Genomic DNA, 13,652 nt, shown 5'->3' with positions numbered 1-13,652 from the left:
GCCCCTGCCCATTGGGGACCCCCTTTCATCCCTCAAGAGTCAAGAACATTTTCCATTTCACAAAGTTTCACAAATTTACAAACTACTCTTTTGCTTTCCAAAAATAGCTTCCCGTGTCACAATTTCGATTCCCCTCACCCATAACTCGGCCATTTCAACCCCACCATCACATACAAAATGCAGCACCTTGTTTTTTGCAGTCACCACATGGAACATTCCTGGCTCATCAGCATCAAACTTCCTCCTGCGGTTCCGGCGGAATGCTGCACTAGGGCCAACCTCAGCCCACTGACAAATCACATTTCTCTTACTTGATTTCCCCCACTGCAAAACCCCAGCATTCCCTACCATCCTCAACACTTTCCCATGAGGAGCTCCTTTACCACACTTTGTGTGCTTCTTTATGCGACCCCCATCAAGCACCAATGTTCGAGCAAGCTCATCAAATATCACACGCTCTGCTGCTGCGCCGTTTCGACAACCATTTTTCCTTGCCAGCATGAGCGCGGTCTCATGTCTCTCATTCTCAATGTCACATCTTGCTCCGCAGGAGATCAAAACTCCACACAGCTGACCGTGGCCTCTCATCGCAGCTAACATCAGCGGGGTATATCCATCATCGTCTAAGGCATTAACATCATAGCCCCTAGAGGTGAATTTACGAACAGAGTTTATGTCTCCGAGGAAAGCTGCACGATGTAGAGCATAAAACCCAGAAGAGAAAGAACCACCGTTTCCTCTTTCTAGTACATATTCGATCATCAACTTTTCGAAGGTTTCACTGTTTTTGTTAGCTTTGAATAGATCCATTGCTGTCTCACCATATTTATTATGCAGTTCTATATCAGCCCCAGCATAAACAAGCAACCGGAATGCCTCTACATGACCGCGTGTTGCAGCTATCATGGCAGCTGAGAAGCCATCTGCATTCTGTTCATCTAGATCAACGTCTGTCCGCCTGACGAGATTCTTCAAAGCCTCCAGTTCGTTGGCTTGAACTACAAACAGTAGAGGAGAAAATATTGAGGTGTTGCTTGATCGAACTACCTTATCAGCTAGAATTACATCCACAACTGCTTGCTGGAAGCCAGAAATCCACCGAGCTGAGTGCGCGATTGAGCTTGTGCACTGGCTAGTTGTATTGACCAAACCAAAATCAGCACCTGCTGAGGCCAGGATTTTAAGGCACTCCTCGTGCTTATATCTAGCACACACCATTAATGCAGTTTCTCCAGATTCAGTTCGAGAGTTAAGATTGCAGCCAACACTTATCAAGCATTGAAGAATCTTAGAAAATCCAAGGCTTGTAGCCAAATGAATGGGGTGTAACTTGGTTTTTGAAGTTGGTTTCTCCAGAAATCCTACATCCGCACCACAATGTAGCATCACATCTACTGCTTTTGCATTGTTACAGAGGATGGCATGGTGGATGAGAGTCCTCCCATTGTGTGGGGTGTTAGGGGAGAGATGTTGGAGGAGCATATGCAAGATTGCACCGGTTGCTTCAAAATACTCCACAGCACACCAGGTGATAGGGTAAGGCTCAGCTAGTCCTGCACCCACCCGGAATTCTTCTCCAGTTTCCATATCCCATGACCAGGCACCTACTCTCATCTTGGTGTCTGTTTTGACGCCCACCTGTTTTCCAGTGTCAAAAGTGAAAGAGACTGATAATGGAAAATTAAATAGAAAAGCGTAAGAAAGATAAAAATGGTGATAAAGATGGGTGGTTTGATGTTAGACCCTATGTCAACTACATTGTGTTCTTATTATTGATGATGTTTACATTACAAATTACTCCTATTTATAGGAGAATTGGGGTTAGTGACGATAAAGATAAGTAATGATTTGATTACCATCAAACCCGATTTCAATCAATCATTAATTATCCTATATATATATATATATATATATATATATATATATATATATATATATATATATATATATATATATATATATATATATATATATATATACTATGAAACCATATAATTTATTCTAACAAAAAGAAGAATACCATAGAAGATACAATCCTGCTACAAATAAATTTTCTTGTGTAATAAAAAAAATGGTCCAACTCCCGGGAGTTGTGGTACATTAAATACCAATGTCATGTATTTGTCTTCCTTCCTTTTTTGATATGCTATGCGAAATACCCATGTTCACTTCAAGCATATCCATACTTTCACAGGGAGCTTCAGTGAATATGCACAAATATGCTTACCTTCAATAGCAATCTGACAACAGAAATTTGCCGGCTAACAATGGCAGCAACAAGTGCATTACAGTCAAAATTGGAGTGCAGAAATGGCTTGGAAGATTGAAGCAGCACCCTACTAGTTGCATTGGCATCCACTCCACACTGTTAACAGTGGAAAAAACAGTTTCATTGAACAAGGCATAATCGTGCAAACCTAATGTAGGTGATGGTATCAGAACAGAAGTTAACTACTGATAATTTAACATAGTAAGTTTTTAAGTTTATGGGACAACATGTAATTTAATTTAATAGAAACCTTAGGATTAGAGTCATAACTGTTACAATTTGTACAGTTAATCAACTTGAACAAACAAGGTAGGACAGTTTATTTACTAATTTCATACATGTTCTCCATGCCAGTCATAAATGATTAATTTACCTTGATGAGTGCATCAACAACATTGACAAACCCTCTGCAGCACGCAGAGACAAGGGCATGCACGGCAACTTGTGGGCGGACCATGTCAGAGCTCATAAGCAGCTCAACTGGCATGGCCAGCCCCAGGTAGCTTGCCTCCAACAAAGACTCCTCGCATGCCTGCTGACATGCCCCAGCGCTGACAAGCACCTCTAAGATTTCCATATGACCCTCCCTCACTGCTGCCGTGGTCGCATAGCCCCGGAACACTCTCTGGTTCACATTAGCTCCAATGCTCTGCCAAAGCCATGGAGACTAAAAGCATTATATTAACTGTTAAATCCACTTCTTTGTTTCTCGGCGTTGGTAACAAATGAGAGCATCACCTAAAATATTTAATTAAAAGGAGGATAAATTGTAGAGATAGAGCTGGAATTACCATTTTAAATCACTACAAAGCATGGGCGAAACTATAATTTTAGATATGAGGGGAGCAAAACTAAAAAATAAAAAAATAAAAAATAAAAATAAATATTAATTTTGAAATAATTTTTATAAGTTTTTTAAAAAAATTTATGGGACCGGTTCGAGCTAAGCTCCAACGTGGTTCCGCCCTGCCGGAAAAAAAAATAGTGAATTTTATTTAATTAATATATTAGCATTAATCACTCTTTATTTTATGTGTTTTTTTTAAAACTAGATGATTGGAAATCTGTTGTATTAATATTTATTTATCATTTTCAAAGTATGGTGAAATATATAATAAAATAAGATTTGTTTGGGTTTGCGATTTAAAATAAAGATTTTAAAATGTGTGATATGAAAATGTGATTTTTAAAAACACAGTTAAGAGTTTAGTAAAATTGCAGTTTAGCCTTTAAAATTATGCGTTTTAAAAAAAAAATCTTACCTGCAATTTGAAAAAACATATTTTTACATTTTTAAATTGTAATTTTAAAAAATGTAATTTCTAAACAATTTATGTTCTGCAAAGTAGTTTAAAATTAATATGACAAAACCTCAAACATAGTTTTAACCCGCATCTTCTAAACTTTTTTTTCAACCTTAAACGGTTCAGAATTATATATTTCAATTACGTGTTAAAAAAAAAAGAAAGCAAGAAAATAATAAAAACAAATTAAAGTACAATACCAACTTTATTATGATTTGAATAATTAAATTCATAAACACGAACAAAAACAAAAACAAATGATGTTATGCTAAAAAAAAAAAATTGCCGTTCTTTTGGAATTAAAGGATTGACAAATCAAAAGCAATAAAAAATATATAAAAAGAAAAAAGAAAAATTGTAAATAACCTGAAAACATAAATTAAAATACAGTTGGGATGCATTACCAGTAGCATCCTGACAAGTTTCAAATTTCCGGAGTGAGAAGCGAGAAAGAGAGCGGTGACGTCGGTCTTGAACTCCTCGTACTCGACGCGAACCTCGTGAGCCGACTCCTCGTGCAACACGATCTCAGTCTTCCTCGCCTTCAAGCTCACCGTTCCCATGAAGTTCACGTCCACGAAAGGGTCGGCGATACACGCATACGCCGACTTCAAGTCGTTGTTGTGCGAAGCATCCACTAGGCGTTGTGAAACCTCTGCTTCGTAATGGACGGGGAAAATATGTTTTCCGGCTACAAATCCAGTGCCGGAGCTTACGAACACCGTCATTTCCGGCTAACGACCGAGCTTTCTCCACGTTATGTACGTGTTGCGAGTCTCTGTCTCTGCCAAAGGCTTTTTGTCTTTTGTGTAGCGCGCTTATTGGCTTGCGTTAGACGTTTGACGAGAGAGAGAGAAGCTTTGTTGAACAGAACAGGCGAAGGATAGGAAGGCAAAGCAAGAGTGGGTGCAGCGACCTTCCAACCTTGTATATATCCTCCTCTCTTTCTTTAGCTCTCAAAGTATCGGAGAAGTCATTGAAAGAATTGATTGCACCAATTCTTGATGCATGTGTCAATGCGTCATAGATGAATTTTATTGGATTCCACGTCAAATATTAATTAAATTCATCGTATCTAATCAATTTTATTTTCTGGTACAACTTTTTTATTTAATTAAGTTCTTGCTCTCTCTCGTAGTAGAAAAGTTTTTAAAAAAAAATTATCTTTTAAATTTTTAAAAAATAAACTTTTTAAAAAAGAAATTCTTTCTAACGACGTTGATAACATATCACATTTTTAGTAGGTAGCATAAAAAATGATATTAAAATAACCACATGGATACAGTCGGCAATTAGCTGCTCTTGTTTATAAGATAAATAATGTTTGAAGGGATGCTTGTGCCATGCCAGCAGCTGCATGGATTTGGCCTGTATTTTTTAGGCTTGGGTCACATAACAGTACAAAGTGATTATGTTAAGAATGTCTATTTCCGTTCTTAATGAGTCACAATAATACAAGCAGAAAAGGACATAACGTACATAACAAAATTGATTTGCAATGTGGCTGTTCACGTCTTTCTTGTGGAGCTCGCCATTCTACAAAGTTAAGGAAACAAAATACGAGTTTCAAGCCTGCCATTTATCCGTTTATAGTTGAGATCCTTTTGTTAAACGGCATCGGTTCATTACTGTTGTTGTTTTTTTTTTTTAACCACACAATTGTGGAATATCTTTAATTCGGCCGTTTATTTAAAATGAATAATGGTTCAAAAGTTGTCATGTCACTCAAAACAATTTTGGGTCTCGTTTGCTCTATACACCTCACCTTTTCTTTTTTTTTCTTTTCTTTTTTTTCTTATCAAGCTCTCTCTTAGCTCTTTTGCCACCTCCCTCTTTCGCAATTAGAGATGGTTCAATCATATGAAGTATTACACGGGATCTCAATTCAATAAAATTAATAATGAATAAGAATCTCTAGAGATCAATTCAATTTGTTTGTTATGCAACCCTAACAAAGATAATATTTTTTAAAATAATTTAATATGAATAATGTTATTTAGTAGATTTTTTTTTTCTTTTAATTGATTGAGAAAAAGGGTTATGGAGGAGGATCCTTTCCACTTTTGATCCAAAAGGAATAAAAGGTGGAGAATGTAACAAACAAACAAGGGGTGCGCTTCCCAACAACGAACCCAGAAAAAACAAACAACACAAAGCATGGGCAGCTGATAACTAAATTAGGAATGAAAAGTACGCGGAAGCAATGCTTCCAAATAAGCGGGCCTAAAGATTAATGACGTGGATGTTAAAAATCGGGGCCACCAATTAAGATGGTTTGGTGTTGGTATAGAGCCTAAAGGCTCCAAACACAATAACAACAGTGAAGAACAAGAGGAAAGAACAAATAAGCCCATAAATAAACAAAAAAAAAAATACAGAAACAATAACATAAGCAGCAGATGTACGGTTGACAGAGAAGGAATGGGAGCCTGCCCTGACGGCGCATGAGGTCCACGCGCCACCAAGGGGAGACCTCTCAACATCAGGGAATGCCGGTTTCACCCGGAACCACAGATGGCATAAGCGTTAAGAGTCTGTGGGAGCAGACGTGGTCTTTACGCGCCGGCGAGAGCGATGAACACTCTGGCACGTGTAGGCCACACATTGGTGTGCAGGCGGCGATGGAAAGAACATAGGACGTTGGTGGACGCGGGGGGCACCGGAGAACCCGTTGGTGAGAAGCGTGTCTTGTAAAAATTAAAGGAGGAGAGAAGATCTAGATCCACAAATTTCAATCAAAAAACCTTTCCAAAAATTACAGAGAACGTGGTGAGGGAGGGAGGGAATGACCATAAACAAATGCTGAGTGGAAACAATAAACCAGAAAACTAGTAAAGTTTTAAAATGATAGATGGGTAGATAGAGCTTTTGTCTTATTTCTGGTGGCTGAAAAAACTGTAAATAAGTAGAATAGATAACGGAAGGTGAGAAATATGGGTGGTTGGGAGGTATGGAACGAAGATGGGTGATGGGGAGAGAAGCACAAAGCTTCCCTCCCATGGAGTTTAACACAGAAGACGCTAGAGGATTCTAGAGAGAAGGGAGACTATCTCTCTCTCCCACACTGCGAGTCCTTCTCGGAATATTATTCACACTATATTATTTAGTAGATTGTTATATGATCTCTATATAACTTGATTATGTGATGATAAAAATCAATTATTATATCAACACTTTATAAAATAAGTAAAAACTATTTTTTATCATTACATCATCCTAATTATATGAAAATTGTATAAGAACATACTAAATAGCGTTACTAATCTAACATTACAGTCATTACAGAGGAGTTGAAGGTGTTGATAATCGGCGACCGCGATTATTCATTTAAAAAAGCAATGGGGTCACTTTTATATGCGACAAGGTGCAGAGCATGGGCCGGCCAAGTACACCACTGCCCGTTTATTTTTGTTTCTTGCTTTCTTGTTGTCATGATCGATGCGACAACATGCGGCGTGGCCAGGTAAGCCCATTTAGAAAACCTCTTTGTAAGGTTTTTACACCGAAGCAGCTTTTGTAATTTGTACTTTTGTAGGTTGTGGCACGTACCCAACCCTTTGGTGCCCACCAACGAGAAGTACAAAAGGGCCAAGTAAGCCCATTTAGAAAACCATTTAAAAAATATCTTTTGGGTTTTTGCCACAACTACACGCTAAAATCTTCTTAAATTATTTGTAAGAATTCGAGAAAATTCAGGTAGGTGATTGTGAGAGAACTCTTATAAAACCCATTTGACCAAATAAAAATTAGGTTACCCAACTATTTATCCGGTTAAGTAAGTCTTATAAATAGTATCTTACAATCACCTGTCCGAATTATTTCAAATTCAGACAAATAATTTGAGAGGATCCTATTCTCACAACTACTCTCTTATAGGTAGCCGACCAACCTTTAATTTCCTATTTTTTAGTACTCATGTGGCTTAATTCAGACCATTCATTTTAAATGAACAGAAAGAGAATTACACGTCTCTATATAATTCCAAAAAATTGTAAGAAATTTCAACCCAACTTAGAAAGTGGAGGACATGGGCCGATAAATTGCAAGGACAAGGAATGGTAAGAGACCTCGATCCAACTTAGAAAGTGAATGGGCCCATAAATTAAGACCGAAGCACCAAATGGTAATGCTACGTGTAACCTACAGTCATCACAAAAACCGCCACAATCTCACCCACTAGATTGCTGACACCACCGAACCTCTTTGATCGGTATATCTCCGCCGTCCATTTCTCATATAGTGTCCGCGAGGGTAGCCAATCATTTCCCACCTCCAAATCTTCGTTCCGTTTAGTAAGTCCCTCTTTTAAACTCGTCGTCAATCACCTGAATAGCCGACGAATCAGAGCTCATCGGCAACCCCTCACGCTATGGTACGCATTCGACATCTCTCGTGTTACGGTTTCACTTTGGTTCCCACTCATTTTCGTGCTATATCAATATCTATGAAACATTACATTCTCAATTAATTAAGCGAAGAATCATAGGTTTTCGTGTGATTAGTAGATCCGACTTGATAGTCGATGAAATTTGACAAAATTTTCTCATGAATTTTCGAGCTAAGCTAAAATTTTCGATTTCTTTATCTTCCCTTACGAATTTTCAGCTGCCAAATATAGTATTAGGGTGTTCTAACGAGGAATCGACATTTGCTTGCTTGGTTTACTTGAATATTCAAGTTTAATGCATTAAACAAGTTTTTATCTCCATTCAGCCTTTTCGAATTCATCGTCAGTATTCGTTGAAGTTTGTGGTTTTGACATGAAATATTTGCTGCTTTTGGGAAGCTAAGTTTGATCACGATTCCATTCGTTGTTATTTTGGGGAGTGTTATTTCGATGCACCTATTATTGGAGGCTCGAAAGATTCGGGTATATCAATCTCGCCGGCCCATGTGATTTCTTGGTGTCATTACCACATAGTCTGCACTTTTTATTGGAGTTCATAGTCTTATGTGCTGCTAATGTGCTCCACCTTAGTAAGAGCATCCTCATCAAAGTAGCTAAATTTTCTCCAAATTTTAGCCAAGCAATCTACTTTTTTTTATTTTATCTCACACTTTTAAAATCTTCCTACATCAAACTCTCTAAATATTTCTCTATTTTAATTATATATTGTTTTTTATTAGATTTGAGACCAACCACTTTTAACTGATTTCCTACATCAAACAATCCCAGCATGAATACCCATCTAGTGTCCTAGGTCAGAAAAAAGATCGAGCACCTAACCTTCAACCTTTCCAAACCACAGTGATACACAACCGAAGAAAAGCATAAAAACCCAACACATCAAAACCAAAATCCGAATAGCCAAAGGAAAAAACACGTCGTCCTCCAATCATCGAACTGGGTCTCGCATCAACAGCCGGACGAGATTGAGCAATTGGAGGGGAGGTTACGGCCGTTGATTCTGCATCATTGATTCTACAGAATCTTCCGCTACCCACCCGATCGTTCATCAATTTCACTTGAACGATTTGGGAAAAGTTTGTTGACAGACAGTGGGCGAGAAAAGTTTCAATTTCAAACCCAAAATTAATTGAAAACAAAGAATGAAACTCACATTTTGGGAAGGGAAATTCGGGGTAAAATTCAGCATCTTCTCTCCTATTTCATCGGTGAAATTACGGTTTTTGAGGTTGGAATCTTTGTAGTTGAAGACAGTTGTCGACGTCGACGGCGAGGCGGCTGGTTGCGTTCTTGGTGTTGCTCCAGATCTTGCGGTAGATTTTGAAGGTTGCGTTCTCGGGGTTCTCGGCCGGTTGCGTTGTCGGCGTTCGCGACGTCGTGTAGTTGAGAAATCCCTGGAGGAGCTCGATCTCGTCCTCGTCGGTCCAAAGCCACTGGAATCGCCTGGGCGAGTTGGCCCAGTGCCTAGAAGCAGCAAGCTGGGTTTCGGTTCATGCAGAGGAAAGTGACGATCTTGCGGGTGACGGAGGATGTGAATGTTAAGAGTCCCACATTGCCAAGGTATACTTGGGTTGTGGGCTTTATAAGCCTTGAGCAAACCTCTTCTCTCAAGGTGCCTTTTGTGGAAGAGTAAGGCTCAATGGATTTTATCATGGTATCAGAGCTTCAGGGCCTTGGACAATGTTGGGCCTTCCCTCCCGTTGTACACGTGTTTGGACAATAGTGCCACACGTGAGGGGGCGTGTTAAGAGTCCCACATTGCTAAGGTATACTTGGGTTGTGGGCTTTATAAGCCTTGAGCAAACCTCTTCTCTCAAGGTGCCTTTTGTGGAAGAGTAAGGCTCAATGGACTTTATCAGTGAAGAATGACGCGAGAATGAACAAAAATAATAAAAAATGAATAACGTGAGATCAAATGAGCGTTAAATCTGGAGAAGGATTCTGACAAGAACTATTTTGGTGAAGGGATGGAGAGCTTGATGCATAGGTGATCTTGAGAAGTTTCACCAAAATTTAGTGAAATGTTTGAAATGCCGAGTTCAATACAGATGCTCTAAGGAGGTGTATGTTCTATCTTTAGTATTCTAGTGGGCCTGCTTGGTAGTCTTCCTGTCTGTTTGTTGGAGAGTATATCTATGAGCAAACACAGGTATACAAGTTCTTTTAAAAAAAAATTCTATGTGGAACTATTTTCATGCAACTAATAGACACCTAAACAAATGAATCCTAGGGCTGATCCTAGCTTAAGATGACAGCTCACCCCCCAGAAGAAAAAAGAAACAAGGAATTGGTCACAATAGAGTTATATTTCTATCTTCTTCTTCTCAGATCAGCTGTTTGCTGTTATTTTACATCTGGGTATTGCTTTTTTCCAATTGTAGTCTTGTGTGGATTAAGTCTTTTTGTTTTATGATAAGGTACCTAAGATTGTTTGGTTATACTTGTAATGGACTGAAATTGTATATTAGGAATTCAACTGATCTGACTTCTTTCTTTTGACTGTCATATTAATATGTACTTTTTTGATAGGCACCCATCAAGGGTATTCTTTCTCTGCGAAGGACAGCTTTGGCTTGGCGTCACAGTGATGTGCGAGGTGTAGGCTTTAGAACATTCAGCACTCAGAGTGCAACAACTGCTAATACTGCACAGCCTCCACCACCTCCCCCACCTCCAGAGAAAACCCATTTTGGTGGCTTGAAAGATGAAGACCGAATTTTTACCAACTTGTATGGGTTGCATGACCCTTTTCTTAAAGGTGCCATGAAAAGAGGTGACTGGTACAGAACCAAAGACTTAGTACTCAAGGGTGCTGATTGGATTGTTAATGAAATGAAGAAGTCTGGCCTCCGTGGACGTGGTGGTGCTGGTTTTCCATCTGGCCTCAAGTGGTCTTTCATGCCCAAAGTATCTGATGGCCGTCCATCCTATCTTGTTGTCAATGCTGATGAAAGTGAACCTGGGACCTGCAAAGACAGGGAAATTATGCGGCATGATCCACACAAACTATTGGAGGGTTGCCTAATTGCTGGGGTAGGGATGAGGGCTACTGCTGCTTATATCTATATAAGAGGTGAATATGTGAATGAACGGAAAAACCTTGAAAAGGCCTTAAAGGAAGCCTATGAATCTGGATTATTGGGTAAGAATGCATGTGGATCTGGTTATGATTTTGACGTTCATATCCACTATGGGGCTGGTGCTTATATTTGTGGTGAAGAAACAGCACTTTTAGAGAGTCTTGAAGGGAAGCAAGGGAAACCAAGATTGAAGCCTCCTTTCCCAGCTAATGCCGGGTTATACGGCTGCCCTACCACTGTTACAAATGTGGAAACAGTCGCTGTTTCTCCCACCATTTTAAGGCGTGGCCCAGAGTGGTTTGCCAGTTTTGGTAGGAAGAATAATTCAGGGACAAAATTGTATTGCATATCTGGACACGTGAACAAGCCTTGCACTGTTGAAGAGGAGATGAGTATACCATTGAAAGAGTTGATAGAAAGGCACTGCGGAGGTGTTCGAGGTGGATGGGACAATTTACTTGCTATAATTCCAGGTGGTTCATCTGTGCCGCTGCTTCCCAAGCACATATGTGATGATGTGCTGATGGATTATGATGCACTTAAGGCTGTCCAGTCAGGATTGGGGACTGCAGCTGTGATTGTGATGGATAAATCAACTGATGTTGTGGATGCAATTTCAAGGCTTTCTTACTTTTACAAGCATGAGAGCTGTGGGCAATGCACACCTTGCAGGGAGGGGACAGGATGGCTTTGGATGATCATGGAAAGATTGAAAGTTGGGAATGCAAAGCTTGAAGAAATAGACATGCTTCAGGAGGTGACCAAACAGATTGAAGGGCACACAATCTGTGCATTGGGGGATGCTGCCGCTTGGCCTGTGCAGGGTCTTATTAGGCATTTCAGGCCAGAGCTTGAGAGAAGGATCAAGGAGCGTGCAGAGAGGGAGTTGCTGGAGGCTGCTGCTTAAGCTTTACTTCTCAGGTTGCTATTCTTTCCTTCTTTTTTGTAGTTCTTAAATGGATATAAAAAATAAAAAATATAAATAGATTAAAAAAATATAGAAAAATATAAATCCTTGAGTGATTGGACATGATTACTTTCTCTAATGTTGAAATCTGTTTCATGTTAAGAGCATCTCCAACAGAATAGACAAATGGCTCATAATAGTCAAATTTACTTTGGCTATTATTATTGGAGATGCTCTAACTTGTTTCTTGGACTGTCAGGAAAGAACATATAAATATTAGAAATTCGTAAATCCTAGACAGATGGATGTTCTGGACAACACTTAAAGGTTCAAGTTGGACTGTAACATCACTAGATCGAATACAGTTTATTTTGCCTTTGTGTAGTGAACATGTAAAGATGACTATAATGGCTGAAAGAGCTCTATTATGGTTTACTTCTGACTTACTGAAGGACATATTTTTAGTAGAATGTTGCTGACTTTCATTATGAAATCTGACTTAATTATTATATTAATTTGTTTCTTGCTTCGTGGAGGAATATAAATGGGTACAGAACCTTTACTCGTCCAGTGGATCAGTGCATTCTTTCATGTTGGTAACATAAAAAATTTATGGTTCTTTTCTCTGTGGGGAAATCGTGTGAGAATTTTGATGATAGTTCGGGGCATTGCATGAACATAACTCATCTTTTGAGTCATTCCTGCTGCAACTCTGAAGAAAAAACATATGTATCGGATACATAAGATCTAGATGCAGTCAATAAAGTTCGGTAACTGATATATGAGGTGGATACTGACAATGGCCACCTTAGTAAATACGAAATTCGTTCTTATGCACGCTCTTCCCAGTGGGTTGTAAAGTAGAAGAAATAGACACTAAAACAGCATTGCATTGCTGTGTAGTTCGTTGGGAAGAATAACATTTTCATCCAAATAGATTTAAAAATCACCATGAGACATTTCACTAAAAGGAGGGTGGGATATGTTCTAGTCATTGTTATCATGTGGTTGTTGGTTGAAGTATGGGTGATTATTGTTTAACAAGTCTTCGCGTTGTGCTGATGATGAATTTCTCTGTTGCCAGGCAAGTTTCTTTACTCGTGGATATCATTGAATAAATTGAAGAAAGTGCCCCCAGATTTTGGGAGGATAAGTTATTGATTCATCTGGTGGTCCTTTTGGTATTCTGTTTGTTTCTAAGATGTATCAAACATGACTTCATTTACTGTCCCAGAGAAACGTTCTGGATGTGCTGGGAAGGCATTAATTAATGTTGTGTTTCATCAAAACATATTTGTTACTTGTTAAGGAATTTTGTTAATAATATCTGCATCTTGTCTATTATGTGATATAGAATGATCATATATATATATGCGTGTGTGTGTGTGTTTATCAGTGAAGAATGAATTCTGTATGCTACAGCTTTGAGACGATTCTGTCTGAAATACAAACAAACACTAGAAGCACAGTTAGCACAAGGGTGTAACACAAGTTATCTAATGGGCGCTCTAATCTCACTGTGTTTAGCTGGGTAAACTTATGTCGTTTTGGGTAAGTACATAAATTTGAAACTGCTCTGTTTGTTAAACCTCCCGTAATTGTTGTTTTGGGCAAGTGTTTTTTCTATTTTCTTTTGCTAAATATCAATACGTCTATCCGCACATCCTATAATAATTTTCACTAT

General features: G+C 38.8%; 2 protein-coding genes across 2 annotated transcripts; one reads left to right on the top strand and one right to left on the bottom strand.

Annotated features, from left to right (window-relative positions):
- Nucleotides 1–11: 11 nt before the first annotated feature.
- Nucleotides 12–4,486, bottom strand: LOC133864931 (uncharacterized). Its single transcript, XM_062301380.1, has 4 exons — nucleotides 3,978–4,486; nucleotides 2,643–2,918; nucleotides 2,228–2,365; nucleotides 12–1,638 (listed from the first exon to the last, which is right to left on the bottom strand). Exons 1-4 carry the CDS (start codon nucleotides 4,299–4,301, stop codon nucleotides 76–78), a joined length of 2,301 nt encoding a protein of 766 aa, XP_062157364.1. The 5' UTR covers nucleotides 4,302–4,486; the 3' UTR covers nucleotides 12–75.
- Nucleotides 4,487–7,789: 3,303 nt separating this feature from the next.
- LOC133864922 (NADH dehydrogenase [ubiquinone] flavoprotein 1, mitochondrial) lies at nucleotides 7,790–13,312 on the top strand. Its single transcript, XM_062301368.1, has 3 exons — nucleotides 7,790–7,945; nucleotides 10,511–11,982; nucleotides 13,053–13,312. Exons 1-2 carry the CDS (start codon nucleotides 7,943–7,945, stop codon nucleotides 11,966–11,968), a joined length of 1,461 nt encoding a protein of 486 aa, XP_062157352.1. The 5' UTR covers nucleotides 7,790–7,942; the 3' UTR covers nucleotides 11,969–11,982; nucleotides 13,053–13,312.
- The last annotated feature ends 340 nt before the right edge of the window (nucleotides 13,313–13,652 follow it).

This window comes from Alnus glutinosa, chromosome 1 (assembly GCF_958979055.1).
Source record: "Alnus glutinosa chromosome 1, dhAlnGlut1.1, whole genome shotgun sequence".
Taxonomy (NCBI): Eukaryota; Viridiplantae; Streptophyta; class Magnoliopsida; order Fagales; family Betulaceae; genus Alnus; species Alnus glutinosa.
The sequence above is the reverse complement of the archived record's forward strand: the minus strand, read 5'-3'. Positions and strand labels throughout refer to the sequence as shown.

Excerpts from the sequence above, each read along its gene's own strand:
- LOC133864931 (XM_062301380.1), bottom strand. The coding sequence starts at position 4,301 with ATGACGGTGTTCGTAAGCTCCGGCACTGGATTTGTAGCCGGAAAACAT. Across the intron at positions 2,919-3,977 it reads AACTTGTCAGGATGCTACTG|AGCATTGGAGCTAATGTGAA; the intron begins GTAATGCATCCC and ends TGGCTTTGGCAG. Across the intron at positions 1,639-2,227 it reads TTGTCAGATTGCTATTGAAG|GTGGGCGTCAAAACAGACAC; the intron begins GTAAGCATATTT and ends ACTGGAAAACAG.